This window comes from Carassius carassius, chromosome 19, assembly GCF_963082965.1.
Source record: "Carassius carassius chromosome 19, fCarCar2.1, whole genome shotgun sequence".
NCBI classification, from domain to species: domain Eukaryota; kingdom Metazoa; phylum Chordata; class Actinopteri; order Cypriniformes; family Cyprinidae; genus Carassius; species Carassius carassius.
Window position 1 is genome coordinate 15,046,562 of NC_081773.1, and position 27,015 is coordinate 15,073,576.

The window sequence follows — 27,015 nt, forward strand, 5'->3', positions numbered from 1 at the left end:
TAACCTTTTATTAAGTTACTTATTTATTTATTTGAGCTATTTTAAATAAATCACACTCTGACAAAAAGCTTGATAACATTCATTTTGAACGTGATGTATCACGTTGAAAGAGTTAACACAAAAAGGTAATGCACTGTGAATTATTTTTCCTGGGACCAAAACATTTAATTTACCTGGAAGCCTAGTTTCCGCTGGTATTTGCGGCGTTGCTGCATCTCAGCAAATGTGGCTGCCCCTGCCGCATATGTATAAGCCATAGGTGGAAGGAAACTCATGGGATCCAACCCTGGGTAGGGCCTGAGTCCCGGGATGCTGGCTTGAGCCGTAGACATGAAAGTAGGAGGAGGGAATGCTCCATGAGGAGGAAGCGAGGTGTACATGTGCCCGCCACCAAAAGGGTTTATGCTAAAGATAGGGCTCGAGCTTTTCTCCAGCTGGTTTTCATTGCCCAAACTGTTAGTCCCATGGAACTCCTTCTTGATGTGGGCCAAATTCAAAGGCTCTGTTCCTGGTTCACGTGCAGATGAGTTGATAGTGTGGTCAACAGAAAAGCCATTCGGTTTTGGCCTCCGTTCAGCATTCGAAACTTGTTTTGGCAAAGACAAGTCCAGTGGTTCTCCATGGGCATCCTCAGAGGCGAGGCTGTTAGGGGTGTACGAACTGCTATGTGAGTGTTTGGATGATGATGATGAGAGATTCAAAGGTGAGGGTGTCTCACCTCTCAAGTGGTCCACAGAGTCAAGTGGCTTTTCATTGGTCTGCCTAATGCCTGTAAACTGATGCAGTTTGGACAACTTGTGCCCTGAATCCCCATTGGTGATGGTTTGGATCTCTGTTGTTGAGTCGCCATATTGGTTTAGTGAAACAGGTGACCGGGCAAATGCTGACTCCCTGCTCAAGCCATGGTTGATCTCTCCACTTCGTTCAGGGGGAGGAGATCTTTTCCTAGAGAAGCTATGATGAGATTGAGCTTTCCATTGCACAAACGAATCCTTCACAAACTCCTGAGGAAGACCCACTGCCAGGGAGATCTTCCTTAATTCCTCAGAGTTGGGCTCAGTGTTCATGGCAAAGTAGGCTTTCAGTACTGACATGTGATCCTTGTATGGGTTGACTGGGCTGGTGGCATTCCTCTCAAGGGATGAGGGGATCACACCAGCCTGCTGCTCTGAGGTGAAAAGCCCCCTCCGGCCAGTTGGTACAGTATCGTTAGGTTTGAGGACAGCCTTGATCTCTTCGTTCATCTTGCAGAGATATCGCTCGTGTTGATGTAATGGAATAGGGCCAGAAAACGTCTCCTTGCAGTACTGACATGAGAATGGTGCGTACTGCGCATCCCTCTCCTGTGCTTTATCTTCAGATAGAAGATCCATTGCGTGGCTGGGTCTTTCTCTTTTGAAATCTACAGGCCGTCTCTTAGAATCTTCTGTTAAACTCTGGAGACATGCTTTAGCTTCATTGACTTTTTCAAGTGTGTAGTCAATGATGGTCTTGGTGGGACTGTTGTGACCAACACCAAGGAAACCTTGCTGGGAGGCCAGTACCCGATTCTGCTCCTCCATCTGGGAGCCTAATTCCTTCATGTATGCTCTAAGCTTGGAGATCTCTTCAGGGTTGCCATCCATCTTCTGCCGGCAAACTGTGTTGTCCACAATCTGAAGAACCTTCTGAACCTCACTCATATTGTTGAGGAACCCTGGATAACTAAATGGATGAGAATCCGACCCAATGCCCAGATGTTGCTGGGGATTCTGAGATGAACCGTGCATCCCTGGAGGACTACCTCCATGACCACCGCCATTGAGAAAGGCTCCTGGCCCACCATATTCTTGTTGAGATGCGATCATTAGACGGTATTCATTGAAGTCCATGGGCTCTGACTTGATGTCTGGGTGAGCAGATGGGTCTTGGAGGCTCATGGACCTGCCGTTCTCCAGTTTGTGACGGAGCTGAGCTAAGGCAGGACTGCCAGGGGAGGATGCAGCAGAATTTGGTGATGAGCCAGGTTTGCTGTTGACTCCATGGCGTACACGTCCATTAATAGAGATAAGACCAATGCACTTCTTGCTACTTATGTGGGAGCTGTAGGAGCCGGAGTGGGAGAAGCGTTTCTTGCAGTTGGAGCACTCATATGGCTTTTCACCTTAAACAAAAATAATAATAATAATAATAAATAAAAGTGTTACTTTGATTATTCAAATACAAAAGTAAAGTGATATTCCATTACATATTTTACCTATCAAATTACTTTATAATTGCTTTGAACTTATATCCCCATCCCATCAATCAATGTAATGATTGATAGGATGATGAGATCCTACAATAACAAATAATTCTTGCATAATTATATAATTATGGTTTTAAATATTTATCATCTACCCAGCCTATCCAAACCACACTGAATTATCATTAGGCAAACTGGAGACATATGAAATAGGTTTACATACATAATTGGCATTCTTTTCATAGCCACTTATGAAAGGAGGCTCTTAACATATTATTAAAAAAAAACTTACCACTGTGAATACGGAGGTGCTCCTTCAAATGATGCTTATATTTGAAGGCTTTACCACACTCTGTACATTTGAATTTGCGGTTACCAGCCCCTTCGTTTAGCAGTTGAGGCTGCAGAGGAGAGAAAGATTACAGAAATTGATACAGGTAGAAAACAGTAACAAAAACATATTCTTATGCTGAAATAAATATTTATTTATTTATATTGATTAATTAAACACAAAAACAGACCAGAATTGTATTTAGGTATGTGTACCCAGAGTTACTGAAGCAACAGTTATTCAGAATGTCTCTTTTTTTTTTGGGGGGGGGGGGGGGGTGCCTTTGGTGGTGCCTTTTGTCTCTAGTACATTATTCGTTCAACTACTATCTGAAGACTTTAAACAGTAGTTTTCTGGGGTTAGTTAAAACAGTGTAGGCTGGATCTGTAGTCACCATTCAAAGTTAAACGTAGGTGCTCTTCCTCCATTTGAAATTCAAATGTGGGCCCCAGATGCACAACAAAAACAACAGCATTCACCCTGCACCCCACACACAGACACAAAAGGTCTGTAAAAAATGTGTGGGTGTCCACAAGTGCACGTTTAATAGTCACTTTGTACAGTACTGTGAAGTTCTTTCTTCAAAAGTTCAATCATACTCATGCACATAGGCCAGTTTGAGATGTGTATTGGGTTTCCATTTTCTGTATGAGTGTATGCAAATATATACACATGATGAAATGTAAAACTAAACCTAGAAAGGTGAACCTAGGAATAATGTTCAAAGCCTTCAGGAAAAAACCTCTTTAGAGCAAATAAACAAACACTTAAAGTCATTTAAGGATTAGGATACTCTAGATCACCGGGAAAAAGCCATCTGGTCGTGTTTAATTCAGTCTAAAGAGGTGCACATATGTGTGTATGCGTGTGTGCATATGTGTGAGTGTGATTCAGCCAGTAAGATGAGCATGCAAGGCAAGTATTCCGAATTCTTTTCCAACATGCCCAAGTCTGATTAAGGTTCAAAGTTGAAAGCCTAGATATCCTGCTATAATCCTATCAAACAACTGAAAGCCCTTTTACCACATCAAAAACAGACAGTAATAAAAAAATATAGAGTTTCCTTTTCCAAATAATTCCATATCACTGCATTTTTCACAGCATGCTTATGTTGAGACCAGCCTAAAAGGCAGAAATAACATCAGCTTTCCCTGCAACTTTTGAGTTGATTCCTTTCCAACAGCTGATGCGAGAAGTCGGCAGGCCTATAGGACTCAATGTGCTAGAACAGCCCACACATGGCTGGCTGTGGGCGGACACTCAGGGGAGTATGACACTGCACAGCTGTGGCTCCGGTGTTAAGGATTCAAGTATTAAGGAGCTTCCGGAGGAGCTTGTTCAATGCTGGAGCTATCAACAGGCTGAAACATGTTCTCCTCTGACAAGTAAACAGGCTTAGAATGCGAGATGCAGCATCTTTCACAATGAAACCAGACTAAAAAGCATGAGGAAGTAATGGGTGTGGGTACAGACTGAGGTGGGCTTCGTCTCACCTGTTCTCTGGCAGGCTTATGTGTGGCCATATGGCGCTCTAGCTGCGTGCGGTAGGCGAAGGTGTCACTGCACAGGGGACAGGGGAAGCTCTCATCGTTTTTCTCATGTCTGTACTTGATGTGCTCCTTTAGGGATGTCAGCCGCTTGTAGCCCCGGTCACAGTAGGGGCAGGTCAACAGTTGGGCAAAGGCATCTGGTGTCCTCAGTGCCAGATCTGGGCAAAATTAAATGGAGTGAACAGAGTGAAGGAGGGGGGGATTGAAGAAGAGAAAACACAGCATATGTGGGAAAAACAGTTGCCATATGAGGCTTTGGAGAACGGTAAGTAAAGCACTGCATTCAGTTAAGTGAAACAGCAAAACATGCTATTCATTTATATCATTCAAATAGCATTAGAAAAAATATTTTACAAACTAAATATATGCATTTTGTCCATACAACCTAATTTGAAAAAAATAAAATAAAATAAAAATATTTTTTTACAGACCACAAAGAGATTTTTGCATACATTTTTATTAAAAAATATATTTTTTGTCCCTTTGAGAATATAAGATAATAAAAGTATATAAAGACTTTATAATTGCATTTGGTGCTTAACGAGTTAGATCCTATTTGCATGTATAGTTTAATGCCTACCATTTTCATTTTCATCTTGTCCATTGGCCTCTGGTGTGCCCAGTCGTGTACCCTCCTCTGGGTCCTCTGGGTAAATAATAACGGTATCCTGCAGGTATTCTGCAATGCTTGCTGCATGTCCCTCACTGTCATCCAGTTTCTTTTTGGCAAAGAAGCTTTCCAGCTCTGAAGAGGCATCAATACCCTTAACTGCACAGAGGAAGTGGGGAGCAAAAGCACAAATGAATCCAGTAGTTGATGCTCAGTGTCATTGAAAAGGACCAAGCTGAACATTAGGACACTGGCCACTTTAAGTGTGATGTAGTGGAGACCAAACCATTAGAAGGCCTTTCAAGGTGGAAGTATTTATTTAAGTTACAACATAATGGCCACTTCAAAGACTAATAGGAGCCAGCTTGATCATCAAGCACTCTTTAAGCATCCTCTTGCATGTTTGAAAAGGCTTTAAACATTTCCAGCATTGTGGATAATTGAGTTATATGGCAATTAGGCGTGCTAGGGTAACTGATCTCACTTTGTATTGCTCATCATATACATAAAATTGGACCCAATAATCTAATTATAGATCATGTGTTATGTGTAATTGCACAAAACAAGATTTTAAACGTGATTTTAGTAAACAATAGGTTTTTGGATGCTTTATGGAGAACTACTTAAAGATACTGACAGGATGAATAGACAGCTGTGCCTTACAAAAAATAAACATTTATAAATGTAAAAAAATGAGGGAATGTGGGTAGATAACTAATAAAATGACAAAAATTATTCTAAATCATACTTTTTCTTTAGATGACTGGAAATTGGGTAAGCAAATGAAAATGTTATTGTTTCCTTGTAATCAATTTGAAAGTACATGGACTGAACAAATTTGATTTTGCCCTTAAACTCAATTTGGCTGCAAAATGTGATTTGCCATGCACTCGCGCTCAACTTAAAAACGTTTACTTTCCATCTGCCATAAACACACATTATCTCACATGTGTGCCAAGCTTGCATTTACATATAGCTTTTTCATAGGAAACATTTCATAATGAATGTGCTCAAAATTTGGTTTCTTGTTTACCGCATTGACCCAGCTCTTTAAATACAGTTATTTATAATGTGTCTTTGCATGCATTTTTCAATACATTGTGAAGTTATCTCACCTGTACCATTTCCAATTCCGTGGAGAGAGATGTCAGGGCTCATGGAGCTGTACCCCGCTTTTCGTTCCTCTGTAATAAGAGATAATATTTTATTTAATGATCATCATAACTAGAACAATAACAATTCAACAGCAAATGTCTGCCATTAGCAGTTCACTTTTAATTAACATGTTTAATGTATATTCAGTTGTAATTAAAGGAGATAGACGTGACAGCACATCATATAAAAAAAATCACAATGATAGAGAACACCCTATATATCAGGAAGAGTTATAACTCAAACACCTTGACAGCAGCTCAGAGAATGATACATTTCTCTGTAAGCGGGGCTTTGGAAATCATTTCAAGGTATTTAGGGAGGAGAGGAGGGTGGTCTGAGAGGAGTTTGCTCATATACTGCAGCTATTGTGTTTGTTCCTCCTCCTCCCCCTCATGTGACTTCGTACCGGCAGTCACAAGTATCATAAGCTTCTCAAAAGGAGGATATACAGCACCTCTTACACCACAACGCTGGGAGAAAACAAAGGTACTCAAGACTCCTGACACACACATACACACACATGCGCTTCCATTGCATTAGTACTGTTTAATTTCAAAACTGCCTTCCACTTCCTTCCTCATTATCTAAGTATGACAACCGAGAGAGCTTCTGAAAGTCAATGAATTCTCTCACTTTTCACCACATTTAAGAGATGTCTTTCAAAGCAGAGTTTAAAATCATTGTGAGGGCAATGCTTCTTGAAGGGATCTTTTGAGCATCAAAAGCTTGATAGACTTGGACGTGTTTCATTGAAAAAAGTTTTAAAGAAACAAGGCGTTTGCTAATGGGGGCTTGCCTTCCCAAAACCCCTTCCTGATGAAACTGTCTCCTTCTGTGCTGTGCAGATAAAAGTGCAAGGCCTGGAGCCAGTGAAAATACCCTCCTGAGTTCTTAGCATTGTGCTTTCCTTTGAGGTACACTGGCTTAAAACTTCTTTAGGAGGGTTAGCGATTAGCTGTATTAGCATGGGGATATTTTAAGGTCATATGAAGGACCGAACATCATGTGTGGCACCCTAAAAACCCTGTTGAAGGGAAGCCAAAGTGGTATAAGAGAATAATTGCGAGTAAATTAATGAACTGTTTATGAATGACAGTGAAATACAGTTTCCTCGAGTGACAAAATGGCAACTACATTAGAGTCTCAGTTCTGCTTGTGGTAGCTGCAGGCTCCCTGAGGTAACGGTGTGAATTTAACCACTGCAACACAAAAGTTCCATATTAATTTAGGTGAACAATTCAATTATATTTAGTTTCAATATTCAGTTTAACGTGGACTAATTTTAAATGAGCCTGAAAGTATGCTTGCAAATACTGGAGCTGCAGTACAAGTGCTGATACTTTATTTATTTAATACTAGTTATATTTAACATATATTTTGTGAAAGAAAGAAAGATATTTATACTTGGATTCAGAAAGAACATGCAACTGATTAAAAGTGACAAGATAGACATTTACAATGCTATAAAATATTTATAGTTCAGCTTTACTTTTGAAGGTTCTATTAAAGAATCGTAAGATATAAAAACGAAATGTATCACAATTGCCTCCAAAATATTAAGGTATTTTCAACATCGACAATGATATGAAATATTTCTTGAGCACCAAATAAGCATATTAGAATGATTTCTGAAGGGTCCTGAAGACTGGAGTAATGAAAATTCAGATTTTGTCATCACTGTCATCCAGTTACGTGTTCAAACATATTACAATAGAAAAGTTATTTTGTAAAATATTATTGTTTTTACAATAATAAATAAAAGTATAAATAATAAAATAATAAATTTTCAATCAAATTACAGTACTGATAGTAGAATGAATTAGCAATGGAAATGTTATTTTAAAAATATACTGCTTTTTTATAAATCAGAAAAGTGCAAATTAGAAGCACTTCCAAAGGTCATCTTAACAACCCCACTGTCTCAGCAAAACATATACAGGGGACTTGAGGTGCATCTTCTCTAGCAACCACAGAGCACTGATAAAAAGAGGAAGAACCACACAAGATGATTCATGCAACCTCTTTTAAGATGTTGCTTTTACTAGCATGTACCACAATATTTTTTTTTCCAGCAAGCAGACTCATACCTTCATATTTAATCACTGAAAAAAAACAAAACAAAATGATACGATGTCGGAGGTGCGGCCTTCAAATAAACTCAGATGACGTTCATTAATCTAGCATATCATGGTGTGAACATCAACTAAACAAAACACTGTTCAAGCGAATGACACATCCCTGAAGACGCTGTTTAGTTCTGAGACTGTGACACTCTCTGAAGTTAAGTGATGCATATGGTTTAGTCATTAGCCGAAACTGATTGCTGGGGGTCGGGGTTTTTTCTTTCTTTTTTTAATTTTTTTCAAACCGGGCGACTCGCATGAGTTCTTCCTTCACTCTGTAACTGTCAGCCAGGCCCAGGGAATTGTGGGACTATTATGTATGTAAATGGCCATCATAATGCTAAAAATTTCATTTAAGGCCTTTAATGAGTCTTCAGCAGGGAACGCTCATGCTAAATGATAGCTCTGCGATCCTAATTAAGAGAATTTGTCTTTAAAGCCTCACTAGCTTGGGTCTTGTCCGTGATCTTGATTGCTTTTGGTTTTGGGTGGTTGAGTCAAAACGAAGCCAGAAGAATGGGGTGTGGAGACAATGATGAGGCACTGAAGATTAGGTGTAACCTACTTTGTGACAAAAGTAAGAAACCGAAGTAGAAATGTAAGCTAACAGTCTAAAAGTTGCCATTACATCAAAAGTGCCAAACAGCTGCTAGGTGTTGGCCTAATAACTAAAGCTGCTCTGTAATGGTGATACGAAAACGGCAAAAAAAAGAATTCTCAGCATTCACTCTTACCTGAACCATTCAGGTCTCCGTGGCGCCAGACATGGGCTCCTGCCCCATCCTGGCTTTCATTTTCTTCATCCCCCCGGCAGGAGAGTAGGGCATGGGCTACCCGGGGTGAGGCCTCCAGACTCGGCACACCTGCTGGACTGCCTTCGCCCTCAGAACCCAGGAGTCTGTCCTCTTCATCGGACCCTGACCCGGCATCCGCCACGTTTTCATAACTCAGCACTGAGGACAGAATATAGTCCAGGTGTCTTTATTTCAGCTTAAGTTCATCTCAAGAGTTTGTGCAGAGTTTGTGTAGTACAAATGTAAAATGTACATGGCGAAAAGTAAAAAAAAAACAGGTGTTGATAACCTTTTCTTAAGCAGCAATAATACGTAGGAATGAAAACAGTAAAAAATAACAAGTTGTAGTGTCAAGATAATGGAAACCTCACAAGACCAGACTGCTGTTTGGTATACAACAAGAGGGCACCACGATAAAGCAAACCAAAAACCTGCACCTCTCTGGTGGTGAGAGGTGGTGACGGTCTAATAAACTATGAAGCTTACATCATGGGAACGGCAGTTTAACGTTCAGGATCATTTGAAGTTCTTTTCTTGCCTAATACACCATCTCCCCAGGCTCTCAGAGCACCTTATCTTAGAGGCACGCTGCCAAAGCAGTGAGAACTAGTGGGAAGTTTCACTAATGGTTGGATTTAAAACCTAATTGCTGATTTCAGGACTATTTTCTTCCTCTCCCGAACACAGAGTTTTGAAAAACAACAAACTTTCCTTTCCATCCGTGCTCTATTTCCCAGTTCGTTGGCGTCAAATGGACTCGTCTGGGTTGTGGAGCGCTCCATTCCCTCCTTCGTACCTTAACTACCCCTAATCTCTCCCTTGGAGCCCATTCACTTAAAAATAAAAAATACCAATGACGTCTTATTTTTCACAGGTTCCCATGAAAAAAAAGGCTGAACGCTTCCCTTTGGCGGATCTCACCAGAGGACGTGAAGATTAGCTGCACGTATCTGATCATAATATGATCTTTGTCTGATCTGTGGGGCTGCATTTGCTCCCCCGGACAACTGCGCAACAGGTGCAAATTAAAAGGGGAACCATCTCGGGTACAAGGGATGGTCGAAATGCACTGACCCGGGCTGAATACCAAAGAGTGGGGTGAGGTGGTATGGCGGGGGTGAGGGGCGTGGGACAAAAAGCTTTCTAACTAAGAGGTGTGACCAGCGGGATTATTTAGGAGCGACTTCAGGCCGAGGGTGAAGACCCCCCCTCCTTGAATGAAAAGGAGAAGGCGAGAGAGAGAAAGCAAAAGAGAGACATAAAGGGAGTGGTTGAAAGTAAGACATTAGAGGCTCTTTGTGTGGTCCGAGTATACCTTGGACGTAAAGCAACTTTATCTTGCCTTTTTCTCTCCTCTGTTTCCTCCTCCTCCCACATCGCTTCCTATTCCATCTTTAAGCCCATAGTAAGTGCACTTTACTATGTCTTGCACAGGTATGAAAGGCAGCCCTGAATTTTGGTATCGGAGCTAAAAAGCTGCGGCCAATCATTCAGAGTTTGAATGGTGGGAGTGTTCTGAAGAAAAAGAAAGAAGTGGGAGGACTGGGAAAAGAATCAAGAGGATGAATACAGAGGTCAGGGCTGAATATTAATAATAGTGAACTGCTGAGTGGTTTGACTTCAAGCCCACACAAAACACTGAACTCTTTACATCACATTTTTCTGTTCTTGTGTTTTGTGTTTTTCGACAGAATATGCTAGGCATCCACATTCTGAGTGGCATAGCTTGAATACTTGAGTGGATGCTTGAGATTTTTTTACAGAAAGTCAGTATGGTTTGTTCTGGAAGTATGCTCTAATTTTTACTGTAATTGCATAGATTCTCTCAACACAAATAGAAATAGAAAACGCTGAGGTTTGAAGACCATTTTGGAAAAAGGAACATGCATGTTTTGAATTCTGTCAAGCAGATACTTTGCCTGTGTGTGTGGTGTGTGAGAGAGAGAGAGAGTGTGTGTGTATTTGAGAGAGAGAGTGATAGAAAAGCAAGTGATGGGCACTCAAAGCAATCCATCAAATGATCTGCCTCTAAGGTCACATGGGTCTGACAGATTTGACCAAGATATTGTATGGCTTTGTGCACTTGTGTGTGTGGGAGTAAAAAGTGGGGGGGGGGGGGGAAATACTATAAAATAAAATAAAAAAAATAAGGCGCATAAATGTTTTTAAGATCTTTGTTTTCATCCATCTAACTTCTTTCAACCCACATTTTTAGTATTTTCAGATCGTATAATTTGTTATTTTATGTAATTTTTGTGATTTTATGTAATTTGTAAAATTCTTCATCTGTATTTAAAATACAAATTGATTAAACGCTTGAATGAACTCCAGCAGGTTGAAACACTTATTTAAAAGATTAAAAAAGAGAACAGTATAAAGTTTTTATTCATATAAGATCTTTGTTTTCATCCATCTAACTTGTCATCAACTTTTCACATTTTTAGGATTTTCAGATTATAAAATTTCATTTTCATCTGTAATTGAATTCAAATTGATTGAAAATTGGAATGAACTTCTGCAGGGTATAAATTGGTTTTAAAATGTTCAATGTTCAGTTTTGTTTGTGAGAGTGTAAAAGGTTAAAAATTACCACAGTATAAATATTTTCATTATTATGATATATTTGCTTTCATCCATCTAATTTGTCATCAATTTGAATATTTTAAAAAAATTTTTTAGATCACACAAATTAAAAAGTGATTTAAAAGTGAAATGCTACATCCTAATCCTAACTCTTGCAGGTTCTAATTTTCAATTTTCAATTTATTATTAATTTATTTTATTTTGTAAACTACAAAGTATTTTTTAAAAGTATGATTAAATCACACCAATAATTTACTTATGTGTAACACATAAAAGTGTAACTTGATTTTATATCTATACCAATCAAATACACTTTACGATGTAGATCTGCCCCCATTTCAATTCTTTTGGCTGCCATTTCAGTATGTCATTCTGGCAGCTGTCCTGCCGTGTAATTCCTGCAGTGAACGGTCCATTGTGCTCACCCTAGAGACAAAGAGGCCACCTCTCTTCTCTCTCTCTCTCGCCCTGACTTCTCCTTACTCCCCTCCCTCTCTCTCTCTCTCTCTCTCTCTCTCTCTCTGTGCTGTTTCGTATTCTCAAGCAACTCCACCTATCATTATGGTAACTGTCCTTTGAGAATAAGGCATGATGCACTACAAGATGGTACTGAAAGTCATCCTTACCTAGAACTGCACAAAAAGCTAGATGGGAAGAAGCTTTTAAATGTATAATACATTAGCAAACAAACATTTAACATAATTACAGAAACAATACCTTGTGTCAGTCCAGTTTGAAAGAACTAAAACCCTCTCTGCTAACTGGGAGAGGTTCACACATTCCATAGCCTGGAGTTGTGAGTGCACACATACACGTTCTTCTGAGCAGTTTAGCTGTTTAGACAGGTATGTGTGTGCTCTGTCACAATCTCTTACAATCCTCTCATCTTATATGCGGAGTGTGTTCCCAGTGTTCGTGGAGAAAACTGCAGACACACCTGCAAACCCAAAGCCACACTGTCCACTGCAGCCATTTCACTGGAACGTGGCGAAAGATGATTCAAGCTTTCAGTTATTTCAGACAGAAAAGGTTTCTGTTATGCCATACGCTCAACAATTGCATCCATCTGGACTGAACGACACCTCCGCTGGCTCTCACACCTTTTCAACATTCCCTGATCACAGGTAATCCGCCAGCTATCCATCTTTTCCACTTCCTTTCATCTCCTTTCCGTCTATTCCTAGTGGCCGAAACAGAAAGGTGAGTGCGTATTCCACATCCATGTCGAGTCTGCCGCAGGTCTTTCCCAGGTGCCTCTCTGCCACAGTAATGAAACCCGGTGGAACAGACGGTGGAAAATAACTGCTCTGTTCTCTCTCTCTCTCTCTCTCACTCTCTCCTGTGCTGTGCGCATCACCTGAGCGAGCAGTGGGGGAGGGGCGACTAGGTAAGGCTTCAAACAGTTGAAAGGAGGTCGCTGCCTAGTGGCTATAGCCTGGAAATGATCCATGTAAATCAAATCAGCCATCTTCCATTCATGCGCAAAAAGGACTGGGAGGGCAAACATTTACCTGTTTCATGCCACAGAAAAGTGCACAGAGGTAATGTTTATGCTGAAGAAGCTGTTTGACAATAACAATAAATGGGTAAATAATGTATTATCAGATTTTTATTTTCTTTTTTAATTCAAATGTAAAGTAATCTGACATGAAATTATATGATTTTCACCTGCTGGACATAAGAAGACATACAATGCTATATACAGATTTAAGCTATCTCAGAAAACAAGTGTCAAAGTGCCCTTTTATAAAGGAAGTTTTGGCAGAGGAAGCACATTCCACTGAAAAAAAAAGATAAAACTGTGCAGGATGAGTTATCAGTATTTTTGGTACATTTTCTGAGAAGGAAAAGAAGGGAAAAATGCAGATGCATATATCTACTATAATCTGCTATAAGTGAAACTTGTCAAACTCATCAAGAATATTATAAATAGCCTTAAAGCTAACACGCAGACAAAAGAACAAAAAACAAAACTGTAATTCTGATGATGATAGGGCCTTTCAAATTAGTTCTGTACATAACATCCACACTTTTCAACAATGATTCTGTGACTCCCACACAAGGCTGTTTATATCAGCGAAGGCCTTGAACCTGACAGATAGCGTCTGGATTGGGTCTATTTTTTCTTGTGGGGTTAGAATGTAGATAACGGCTGGTGAAAGTGCTCTTGTTTACGGTGTGTGTGATGGGAGAGGAGGCTCTCCGTGTTTGTTTTAAGGCCAGGCAGCCAGAGAGGTCACACTGGTGCTGGGTGAACAAAAGGCCCAGGAAGAGAGGGGCCGCTTTTGTGCCGCCATGATCTTCAGTGAAAACTCAGCAATGCGTGAACCATTACTGCAAACCTGGAGAGGGTGTGTGTGTCTGTGTGTGTACTGTGATGGGCTTTGTTTCCTTGTATTTAAGTATTTCAGTACTTGCCAATATTTGTGAGTGTGAAAAAAGGAGAGCGAGAGAGAGACAGCATGTGTGTGCGTGCACTTATCTAGCGTGCACCCATCTGTAAATGGGTGGCGGTGCTCCACAGACCCTGCCGTGAAACGGCAACAGTAGCCTGGCCCTAATTGAATTAAACTCCCATTTGTCTACTATAGGACCCAACGCAACAGGCAAGAAGGAGAGAAGGGGAGGAGAGGAAGCGAGAGAAAGAGAGAGAGAGAGCTCTCTGAGGCTTGCTCATGCCGCCAGACGGCCCACCTTTCCCCCTTCCTCCCCCACGCAGACCCACCATCTGTGCCCACCCCATGCACATGTTACCCCTCTCTCTCTTGACAACTGTTCTGGGCCTCTACCAGCCTCAGAGTGCTTGTGTGTGTGTGTGTGTGTGTGTGTAAGTTCATAGAGCTGGAGACACACAATAGCTCACTGGGCTACCCTGAGGAGGAGAAAAGACAGGAGGAGAGGAGAACACAATATGCTGTGCAGAGGAAGATAAAGAAGTCAACCTCTATCTCCGGCGAACTATCAGTCAGGTTGCACTCTGGGAGAAAAGAACAACCACAAAAAGCCCAAACCCGCCTCGGGGCGAGAGAGCTGAAAAGAGATGATGCAAATTACACACGCTAACAAAACCTGCAATTTTAGGTTTTCTTTCCTTTGAGCACAACATCTTTGTACCGTGATACTCTACCATAAAATCGGCAGGTGAGGGCTTAGAAGCGCGGGCAGATGAATTTGTTGGCCAAGTTCAGAGTCTATCAATTTTTTTGGAAGTTAATATGGGTCAATTAATATGCAAATCTCCCAGCAGATGCTCAGTGGCTCTCAGCATGTGATTGGCCCATCGGTCACTAGCTGTTCAAACAGTTTCACGCGCAAAACAACACCAGGATTTCTCTCTGAGAAAAAAACAATGAGACACCTAACATTGTGGTTTTTTTTTTATTTTGCATTTTTTGTTTGTTTCTCTTGTAAGACTGCAGAGCACTTAACGAACATCTCAAAATACCAGTTTTTTTTATTAATTAATTATTTTTTATTATTATTATTATAAAGTCATAGTTCACTCAAAATGTTAACATTTCGCCATGATTTACTCAACTTCACAATGTTTCAAACTTGTATCACTTTCTTCTCTGGAACACAAAAGAAGATATTCTGAAGAATATTGGGAACCACTGACTTCAGTTATATGGACAAAAAAAAAAAAGACACTCACAATATATTATTTTATGTTCCACAAAAGAGATGAGTGCATAAACGATGACAGAATTGTAATTTTTGGGTGCACTATTACTTTAAAGCACACATTTATGTTGTGAACAAGACTGGATCTCACGATAAGCCATTAAAGGAATATGACGTTGCAAAAAAGAACATTATTTTGTGTATTTGGTGTAATGCAATGTGTTTATGTGGTTTAAAGTAAAAAAAAAAAATGTATATATATATATATATATATTTTTTTTTTTTTTTTTTTTTTTCACATAATGTACATTATTGTTTTCCTCTATGCCCTGTCTTTCTGAAACGATTAAATTCTTACAAAGCTCATCGTTCTGAAAAGCATGGTGTATGCTGATTGGCCAGCTATCCAGTGCATTGTGATTGGCTGAATACCTCAAGCGTGTGACAAAAATGTTTCACCCCTTACCATACTGCGATGCCGTGTATACCAGCATGACGAGACAAAACCAATAAAACCCATTACAAACTAGCCATTTTTTGCATCCAGTGAGGTCATAATTACTGATTATAATGACTTATACTGTCTTTTTACGCACTGCATTGTGTATCGCTCTGCGTAAACATAAAACCATGTCTGCATTTGTGATTGGAGAAACGACAAACGAGCGCTACTCTACACTGCCCAAAACTTGCGTTTGAATTATCAGTGGCAAATTCTTTAAATATAAAAAATGTTTTCACAGGCTGTTTCTTACAAGTAGTTTCGCTTTCACTACAAAACACACAGCATCACAAATGGTGGGCTTGAGTGAGTGGTGGCTGGCGGATTCGACAAAATATGTATTTCCCCAGTGAGCAGCACGGATCAGCTCTAGGCATGACAAAGTGGATATTATCCTCTCTTGGAAGGCCAAGAAAAGTAGTTTCGCTTTCACAATGATACACACAGCATCTCCACAACATGGCAGTGGAAACAACAATACTACAGCAAGAATAAAAGTTACCTCTTCTTTATTTGCATGAACATTTGGGCAGTGTTATGCAAATCTTCCCACACAGTGATGTAGACTTGTGGCGGTGCATTAAAATGAGGTGTTTTAGGGGGGCGTGGACAAGTCTTAACTTTTATAAAGAAAATATCTTTGGATTTGAGACTTTAATCTTTGCAACTTTACAGATCTTCTTTATACACCAAGAGCTTGTAACATTCCAAAAATAAATGACAAATTGAAATCACATCATATGATCCCTTTAATATAAGAACTATTGAGCTGTCTGAAACAACTTCCAACTTCTCCACTTCTAAAAAATTGATTCCAGTCTTTTGGTTACTTTTATTTAAGGCTGATTTAATGGAACGCAATGATCTTTCCATAAAACCTGTTTACTATCAGACAAAAGGCAAAACTAAAAGGAAACAGCTTGGGTTCTGCTAAGACTCCTCAGTGGCATTGCCAGAGGTGCTTGTTGGGTTTCTGAAAGCTAACAGGTCCAGATGGAGCAAAAAATAAGACCTCAAAGGGGGGCTTTAAATGAAGGCTCATGACCAGCAGACAGGTTGCTAATGAAATATTCATGTAAGGAGTGGCCCTGTCTATCTATCTATCTATCTATTCTTCCATCCTGCCCACAACCTTCCCACACTTCCTTCTTCTGCTGTCCACCATTTTATGGTACACTTCATTTGTGAAAAAAAGAAAGAAAACAAGCACTCATTCACTGGCACCACAAAGGCAAACTATCTCTACCTTATCATAAGAAACCCTTAGAGAATTTAGCAATACATGGCTTGATTTCCAGCCTTCTTCTCAAAACTACTTCTTTTTTGGACGTTCTTCAGTGTGTCTTGGCAAATGTTCACAGCATATGACCACTAATTGTACTTTCACAAGTGCTGCCTGCATGGGAAACCATTCGCCTATAATAATTATTTAAATAACACTCACATTCTTTGGGTTGGTAAATGCTTTAGTTATGGATTGACAGTTATACGTTCGATTCAGAGACGATAACTCAAGCCTAAAGGTGCGGTCACATGTACCGTTGTTCTGCAAATGTTCAATTTCAATATGAATCCACACAACTGGGAATTTAGCGTGAGGGTTTAAGATTTACCACAGATTTCAGAACTGGTTTAGGTTGGTTACACTGACCAACAGAAAAGTGTGAAAGTGACTTCTGTCTGAATTTAAATATCACCAAAATATCTCTAAGAAGACGCTGCATTACCACACCATTTCACCCACCTCTAGCTAAGCTGAATGTCATTTTACTCCCATATCTTTCTGTATAAATGGGCCACACATATATGCTGCTGTGGGAGCAAAGATGGCTTTGTCAAACACACATGCACGCTATATGGAAGCTGTGCTCTCCTGTGTTCAGCAGGCCCAGGATCAGCTGGGGTGGTATTAAACATGCACAAGGTTGCCTGTGAACAACTGTCAGTGCATCTGCTGCGTTGTTCTTTAGCATCTCTCTCTCCATCCCTCTCAAAACCCCATCAATAACACTCTACTGCTAACAGCTCCTGGCTACCGCCGCAAGCGTGTGTGTACATGCGCCCCGTGTGCTGTGTGTGCCAAAACACGAGTGAATAACACAGATTATGCCCTCACCCAGTTGTGTGTACTAGTGCATGTCCTTTTACAGCAGCCTAACCTGTTTTGTATGTGTGTGTGCGTGAGATTCTGCGCTTAATATCATAATGAAATAAAAAAAAGCTTGCTTTAAGTACATGCAAATTCAAACGTGCATAATCAGGGCAAAATTAATTTTGCTGTTGCTGATTAGAGACATTAATTAATCTGTGTGAGGTACGGGCCTAATCTGAAGTTGAATTACACCTCCTGTAAGATTAATTAGGACACGATAATAACATATGGCGCTGCCAGTGCAGATTACAGTAAACCTTATTCCTTTGATTTGAAAAAGAGCCGGGCGAAACCTGAATCACTGTGCGACTTGCTGCTTAAGTATTTTGTTGCCGATTGCGGGTGACGTATTCTCAACTAGTTAATAGTTAGCAGGGATTTCCAAGATATTTAAGCCAAAAAGGTTTTAGAATTTTGGTTGAAGCTGATATGTAATATCTCAGAGCTTATTTCCCATTTCGAAATGGATTCAAACAAATCGTTTGACCCCACAGAAACGCTAGTGGGAAGTCGAGTCCATTTGTGGCAAGTGCGTGCCTGTGTGCGCCTGCCAACATATGTTTATGGGTGTGTGCGACTGAGGTGTTCGGAGAGCTCATGTGCACAGATCTGTGATGTGGACTGTGGAGACCACAGCAAAACCTAACCAGTTGCCAGCTGGCAGTGTAGGGTGGAGCCTTTTAAAGAGGTCAGTGTGTGTGAGTGAATGGGGACAGTCCACATCCAATGAGAAATTGAGCCCCCTTGGTCCAGGACCTTCAATCAGAGCAGTTCTTTCTGATGTTAATGAGGGAGTAAAACACATCTGTTCAGCACCCCCTCTGCACACACATCCTAATGCACACTTGTGTGAGGAATTTGGTCACCTGAATAGCTTCCCCAGCAGGTAGCACACAAGGGAAGGATTCAGCCCTTTATGTGGTCAATCTTTGACTCCCCTAAAACCTTTTCCATGCCCTTTCCCCATAACTACCATCAAAGTTCAGTGACCCATGGGATGCACCGGGGACCCATATTTGGCCCTTATGTATTGTCAGAATAGAGATAGAGGCGTGAGCTGAATGAATTAACTAAAATTTCTACAATGCTGACAACAGCGCTGATCAGTGACTCATACTGGCTTGAGCATTTATAAAATTGCACCAAATAAATGTAAATATATATGAAACACTGAAATTAAATGAAAACTATAAGAAATCTTAAAATCTAAAAAGTAAATCTAAAAAAAGATATATTCACATGCAAACTTATAAAATATAACAATTTAAATATGTTTATTAATGTAATATAATTATAGAATTGTATGTACTAAAATAATTTAATAATTAAATACTAAGTGTTATAAATGATTTAAATAATTGTGTCTAAGAAATCCAAATATTCTACATTTATATGAATCTATGTTTGCATGTTTCTCTGTTGTTGAGTGTGTGTGGGGGGGGGACAAATTATAAGTATCTTATTAACTATTTCTGAACTGAAAATAGAATATTTTAAAGAAACCTAAAATATTTTTTTATATATATTAAATATATTTTATAAAATATAAGAATATAAATATATAAATATCTATACATGTAAATATTTTCAAAATTAGTACTGTTTGTGTGTGTATCTACATACACATAATAAATATATATTTACATTTACATTTATGCATTTGGCTGATTCTTTAATCCAAAGTGACAGTGCATTCAGGCTATACATTTTTTTTTACCATGTATATATGTATATACACAATACACATACATACAACCCGAAATCCGGAAAAGTTGGGACGTTTTTTAAATTTTAATAAAATGAAAACTAAAAGACTTTCAAATCACATGAGCCAATATTTTATTCACAATAGAACATAGATAACATAGCAAATGTTTAAACTGAGAAAGTTTACAATTTTATGCACAAAATGAGCTCATTTCAATTTTGATTTCTGCTACAGGTCTCAAAATAGTTGGGACGGGGCATGTTTACCATGGTGTAGCATCTCCTTTTCTTTTCAAAACAGTTTGAAGACGTCTGGGCATTGAGGCTATGAGTTGCTGGAGTTTTGCTGTTGGAATTTGGTCCCATTCTTGCCTTATATAGATTTCCAGCTGCTGAAGAGTTCGTGGTCGTCTTTGATGTATTTTTCGTTTAATGATGCGCCAAATGTTCTCTATAGGTGAAAGATCTGGACTGCAGGCAGGCCAGGTTAGCACCCGGACTCTTCTACGACGAAGCCATGCTGTTGTTATAGCTGCAGTATGTGGTTTTGCATTGTCCTGCTGAAATAAACAAGGCCTTCCCTGAAATAGACGTTGTTTGGAGGGAAGCATATGTTGCTCTAAAACCTTTATATACCTTTCAGCATTCACAGAGCCTTCCAAAACATGCAAGCTGCCCATACCGTATGCACTTATGCACCCCCATACCATCAGAGATGCTGGCTTTTGAACTGAACGCTGATAACATGCAGGAAGGTCTCCCTCCTCTTTAGCCCGGAGGACACGGCGTCCGTGATTTTCAACAAGAATGTCAAATTTGGACTCGTCTGACCATAAAACACTATTCCACTTTGAAATAGTCCATTTTAAATGAGCCTTGGCCCACAGGACACGACGGCGCTTCTGGACCATGTTCACATATGGCTTCCTTTTTGCATGATAGAGCTTTAGTTGGCATCTGCTGATGGCACGGCGGATTGTGTTTACCGACAGTGGTTTCTGAAAGTATTTCTGGGCCCATTTAGTAATGTCATTGACACAATCATGCCGATGAGTGATGCAGTGTCGTCTGAGAGCCCGAAGACCACGGGCATCCAATAAAGGTCTCCGGCCTTGTCCCTTACGCACAGAGATTTCTCCAGTTTCTCTGAATCTTTTGATGATGTTATGCACTGTAGATGATGAGATTTGCAAAGCCTTTGCAATTTGACGTTGAGGAACATTGTTTTTAAAGTTTTCCACAATTTTTTTATGCAGTCTTTCACAGATTGGAGAGCCTCTGCCCATCTTTACTTCTGAGAGACTCTGCTTCTCTAAGACAAAGCTTTTATAGCTAATCATGTTACAGACCTGATATCAATTAACTTAATTAATCACTAGATGTTCTCCCAGCTGAATCTTTTCAAAACTGCTTGCTTTTTTAGCCATTTGTTGCAAAAACAAAAACTTTTATTTTATATGTGATTAATCACAATGAATCATTTGACAGCACTAATTTAAATATGTTTATAATGATTTATAAAACAACAACATTATTTGGTTACCCTGGAAAGCATGCAGGGCATGAAGATGCCCTGATTTGGTGTTCTGGGAGGAGGTGTTGGATTAGGGGAACATCAAAGAGTGTGAAAGTGAGCTACTTTGATGATGTTTACAGTAACACACCTGGGGTAAAGCAAGGTGCTAATTAGCTCAAGTGGATAATTAGAATGCCGATTACAGAAATCAAAAGGTACTGCAAAGCTTAAAGCTACAGCCTGCCTCTGTAACCTGTCCTTTGGGTAAGCTCTCTCTCTCTTTCTCTCTTTCTCTCTCTCTCTCTCTCTCTCTCTCTCTCTCTCACACACACACACACAAGCATACATACAAATAGTCCAGGGGGAAGCCATAAACATCTCCTTGGCTCAGGCGATTATAAGGCAGGCTTAGAGTGGAGAACCAGTAAATATTGAGGGGGCCATTGTTCCCTTCACTTCCTCTGTTCAGCGAGGAGGATTCGTCTTTCCCCTTGATGACACCTCCAGGGAGCACACGCGGATCATATTATCGTCTAAAACGGAAGTCGTATTCATTCCGTCGACTGTGTTAAGGCTCTCAGAAGCCACATCATTCGTAATGCTGAGGACCGCAGGGCTTTCACAGAACAGGAAAGACCCACGTTAACTCCTGAACAGCCAGGGTTTGCTGCTTTGTTAGGGAATCATCTATGATTTAACACAGGGAGTGGCAAAGTGTTGGGTTAATAAAGCTAGCCGAGGCCATTTACAAACAGGCAGAATTATTGGTGTTAGAGTTACTGTACCCTGGACAGTCACTTTAAGAGTGTATGCAGCTCAATGCAGCTGATTTGTGACCAAATCCCTCTTGATAATGGCCATCAGGACTAACCATCAAAAACAGTGGAGTGTGCTGTAAAATATTAATCAAATTATTGCAATTATATTCACTGTAATAGTCTACAAATTTTAGGTTCTCATTTTACAAGACAATCTCTCATTTTAAGCCATATGGATATCACCATTAAACTGAAAAAAAAAGCATCAGGTAGTTTTGTGTTGAAACCTATACACACTAAAAGCACCATATAACTGCCCTATAAGACAGATATGAGTTTCTAATTTCACACCCTGATGTTTATTGTTCTTTTTCATTCGCCACAACTCTACTGTATAATTATCCCTATTATGTTCATAAACTTTCAACGCTGGCTCTGTCATTGTTGATTTTAGCTGTTGGATAATACAACCGTGCCTTTAAAAATGCAATACAGCTCAAACCTTTCAGTTAAAAATGTCTACATAAATACATCAATAAATAACATGATCTTTGCATGGTCACCTTAAAAGAAAACTGATTTCTGACCTTCTCCCAGAGTTCCATGGAAACCAGAGCTAGACAGTGGCCAAAAATACGTGTTTTCTTAAAATACAAAAGCCTGTGAAACTGTCTGTTTTGGGGAGTTTTGACTTCAACAGGTGCCAAGAAAAACCTCCACGGTCTCAAAACCTGTTATTTAAACAAGGGTGAAGGACCGTAGGTCACATTCTCCCATGGATGGCTTCTCGTTTTCTGAGCCTTATAAGACAGTTAACTCTTTGAGCTCCATTTAAACAACATTTCAATGCATTATGAATGAACAATCAAGAATTTATTTGCTTCCCTTTTTTTTTCTTAACACCTTTCAAGTATGAACTGATAAATAGAACATGTTTGCATGTTAAACCGAATGTCACGGTGACTTGGCGGCAAAAAAAAAAAAAAAAACTATTGCCGCCTAGTTTGTCACATATTTGCTAACACAAGCTCTTCTCTGCCCTTGTGCTGCTCTTATCAGTCATGAGGGGATAAGGTGTGACCTGGTAAGGGTGGCAAGTTCCACTTTCAGAGGAGTGATCACTGGGGCCCAGCAATTGAGCCAGAGCCGCTTATAGAAGGAACTTAATCAGCCTTTAGCACCTTGAGATGGGCGCTGAGCGGACGTTAACCGAAATGGCAGCTGAACCTCTTTTGCACATGCAGTGGACTTCAGTTTTTGTAGTCATGTCAAAGAGGTTTTTTCAGCTATATGGTGGATACATGTGATAAGCAAAGTATTTTTCATTTAAAAAATAAATAATAAATAATTAAATAATCAGTTTATCTCATTTGTTTATCTGCATTTATGGAATGTTTATGTTCTACATAATTACCACTCGTGATCCAGTAAACTAAGCCCTTAAACAATCTTAGCAGCATAATTCAGGTTTTTTGGCGTAAACAACCTGATGAGATTGTGAGTCACTATAAAGTTCATTTGAACTCAGATAGAGTATCACAAAGCATGTGATATACAGGCCGCTCATGCAAGCTACCATGCCCTCACACACACACACACACACACACTCAGACACATACACACACATATTTTTCTTGAGACCTCTGCCTGTTTACCAAATATTTTGTGTTACCATGGACCGCACTGAGAACATCTGACCGAGAGGCTGTGTCACGTGGAAGCTCAACTTCCTTTCAAATGAAGAAGAGAGTCTATAGCTGATTAATGTCTGAGTTGTCATATCAGTGTGTCATACCTCTACAATTTAGTTTCATATTCTTTTCTAAACTTCTAAACACAATAATAATTGAAACAAACCACAATACGAGCTTTACACATCGCTTTCAAACTACATGTCAGTGCTACTACATGTACACTGCTGTTCAATTTTGTAGTCAGTATTTTTATAGATATTTATACACTTGTATTTATCAAAGGCACATGAAATTAATCAAAGCTTAAAGTAAAACCTTTTTCATTGTTACAAAAGATTTTTATTTTTCAAATAACTGCTGTTCTTTTCAGCTTTCTATTTATGAAGAATACTTCAAATATGTATTAGGGTTTCCAAAAAATATGTCTAAAAATATAAATATCTATAAACTCTTACACACCCCAGACTTGTTAACATGTATATTTCTAATGCTAATATTAAATTAAGGTTTTCCCCAACATTTGCATGTCTTTCAACACAAATCAGGATATCTTGCAGAATGTCGAGGCTGCTCTTTTCTATAAAATGGAAGTAAATGGGGACTGAGCCAAAAAAAAAACACCTTAAAACCATCATAAAAGTAGTCTAAAAAAATCCTGCAACAAGTCCTTGAAACCAAACATTATTTTTAATGTGAGGAACTGACCACAAAATAAGTAATTAATAAGTAATTAATAAAAATAAGTTGTTATTCACTGAAAATATTTGCTTTGGGCAACATGCATCAATTTAATCTTGGTTGTGGTAAAATGAATGAATGAATAAATGAATGAATGAATGAATCACTAATCAATAAGAACTGCTGGTTCACATATCCTTATGACTTGGCAAGTGAAAAAAAAAAAAAAGAAATACTTACATTTCCTTCAAAACCATAACATTTTTCTACATGTTTTTATTTGTTTTGTTATTTTTTGTTTGTTTGTTTTTAGCTTGACAACAGTCCCTTTTCACTTTTATTGTATGAAGAAGAAGAAAAAGAAAAAAACAAGCTTGGGCATTCATTATTTTCTTATGTTTCACAGAAACAAACTATGACCAAATATTTTTATTTTGGGTGAACTATGCTTAAATATTAGAAGAAACATATTGGGTTGGTTAAAGTGAGCAAAACAGAAAAGGGGAGAGAGAGAGAGAAAAAAATCACTTCATCTCATCATATCGGTAATACTGCTGCTACAGAAAATCATTTGTCAAAAGACAGGGAAAAAGAAAGCTCTGTAGCTGGTCTCTGATAAGACCCTAACACATAAATATATGAACTGCTCCATGTGTGTGTGTGTGTGTGTGTGTGTGTGTGTGTGTGTGTGTGTGTGTGTGTGTGTGTGTTTGTAAAAAAGGTATTCTCCCTCTTCTTCCTAACTGTAACTAATTCTACTTTAACACATTTTATATCACATTCATTTGCAAGAAAACCCACTTTGGGGAATCACCTCGCGCCGTTTCGAAAATCTAGCCATTCTTCAAACCTGAAAAGTTGCCTCAGAGAAGATGAGCTCCAGTCTAACGGCATACAGTATGCCCGTGTAAATGTTAGAAATGATGAAGCCATTCCGGCTTCAGCAGCCCGCTAGCCTCTCAAGGGGACGCAAGGCCTACTTCCAAAAAGCATGAATTATTTATTGACCTAGGTGGGAGTGCTCTCTGGAAATGTTCAAACCCTTTTTGACAAAAGAAAGCAACATGTTTAATTCCTAATGTTTCAGATCAAATCAAAAATACACCAGCATCACTTTCTCAATACATCATTTAATAATGACTGCACAGGCAAACAGTGCACAGTATTATTTTACTCTGTTGCTCAGAATTTTACCCCCAAAAAATGTAGGTGCCCTCAAAACACACATTCACACGCGCACACACAAACAAAGCACTACAACTTGATCTTTGCCAGGTAGCAAATAGAACCTCAAGGCTTCCTGGCCCACACATCTTAATGTGCAGTATGTCAGATGTGCCGGGCTGACCTTTCACCTCTGAGAGGCTGACTGCAGGGAACCCTTTGTTTCACATCTAACACAATTCAGACCTTACTATCTATTGTAATCTCTGCAACAGGCTTGCATTGGTCCAGGGCATATAATCGTTCTGGAGGGGTTTTCTTTCCCCTATGAAATATTAACTGGTTTGTATGTGATGTAATTTATGCGTGCTGGCACAGAAGCATGCCCTGTTAGTGGAGTTCATTTTTGGATCTACATTTCTGAGCGCAGACTTCACATCTCAGCATGTTTAAAAAGTTAGGAAATATAAATGGATAGACGTTTCTATGATAATATTGTTTGGTATGTTCTTTCCTCTTTTTCCAGTTTTTGACTAGTGTAACCGGAGGGGAGTTTGACATGGAGCTTTGTGTGTGTGTGTGTGTGTGTGTGTGTGTGCGATAGTGCTGCAATAAACAAGAAAAACAAATTGTTGCAAAAGCTTTTTGCCGTGGATATTCCAAGAGTGTTGTTCAAGAGAGCAGTATAATATCTGAGATTAAATGTGTGGGGCATCTTGGGTTCTCTCACCGAATACAATTTATGCAATTATTCTATGATGAATAACACTACAGATATCAGCAGAGCCTCATGAATATTTGTGAAAGTCAGTGGATGAAATGATCCCATTCCAACACACACACACACACACACACACACACACACACACTCACACGTGTCGTTGGTAGGTTTCAATCTCGCACACGGTCAAACATCTATCAATGTCAAACATCTTTTTCTCAAATTGCAATTTGTAGCCACTTTTGGCAAGCCCTTCCACCTATTTGTTAATTTCCTGTGACAAACTTTTGCAGTAGTGAAACTATATAACTCAGCAGACCTCTGCTGATTGGCCAGCGCTTCTCAACAACCCAGATCACCATCCACCAATAACACGCAGCCATCCACCGTGAAAATCTGACCCCTAGCCATGATTTTTGACCAACGCTGCATGCTGAGCTACACACTTGCATTTTAAATGGGTCAGTCGCTTAAAGGCCATTTACAGTACATTGCCACTCTACAAGCCAGCTGATGATGGTGATAAACCACAACTAAAAACTCCCCTGCATCACCAAAATGTGTCAAATGTGTCACATGTCAAATGTGTATGATATGATATTATACAGTGATGTAGGTATGTTGTTTCCTAAACATGTATTAAAATGCCTCCAGTAGGGCTTCAGAAGAGTAAGCACATTATTAGTCAGAATGTATTTGATTCTCTTTAAGTAATAGTAAAACATAAATAAATGGTATTATCAACTAAAACAATGGTATAAAAAAATAAATAAAATATAATAATAATAATAAAAAAACCAACATAAAATAAAATAAAAAAATAAAAAAGATTTTACTGTTAGTCATTAATGCTACAAAAAAATATGTAAGTGGCCAAAACAAAAACTCCTAATTAGAGCCGTCTGAATGTTTGCTTAAGATAAGATGAACTACAAATGAAAGTGAATGTCAAATGAAGATAACAAGTTTGTTTAGACCAGTGAAACATCAATTATGATACTGGTCTCCTCACATCTGTCCTTGAGCTTACAGATATGGGAAGCAGAGCTAAATACAAGACTTTTTTTAAAGGATGACTATTATCACACTTATTTAACACTTTTTTTTTACTTTGCAAATATTTTCCTGT

At 39.2% G+C, this 27,015-nt stretch overlaps 1 protein-coding gene across 4 annotated transcripts in view; it reads right to left on the reverse strand.

Moving 5' to 3' along the window:
• The window catches only part of zeb2a (zinc finger E-box binding homeobox 2a), a 50,780-nt gene that overhangs the window by 4,058 nt on the left and 19,707 nt on the right, over nucleotides 1-27,015 (reverse strand). For 3 of the 4 annotated variants that reach the window (XM_059499949.1, XM_059499947.1, XM_059499948.1), the window contains 6 exons: nucleotides 8,728-8,946; nucleotides 5,831-5,899; nucleotides 4,686-4,874; nucleotides 4,049-4,263; nucleotides 2,517-2,625; nucleotides 174-2,143 (listed from right to left, as the gene is read on the reverse strand). In XM_059499949.1, the coding sequence (XP_059355932.1) occupies nucleotides 174-2,143; nucleotides 2,517-2,625; nucleotides 4,049-4,263; nucleotides 4,686-4,874; nucleotides 5,831-5,899; nucleotides 8,728-8,946 (2,771 nt within the window). Of the gene's footprint in view, nucleotides 1-173; nucleotides 2,144-2,516; nucleotides 2,626-4,048; nucleotides 4,264-4,685; nucleotides 4,875-5,830; nucleotides 5,900-8,727; nucleotides 8,947-12,087; nucleotides 12,613-27,015 lie in introns of those variants that run through there. The other variant, XM_059499950.1, reaches the window with a different exon arrangement.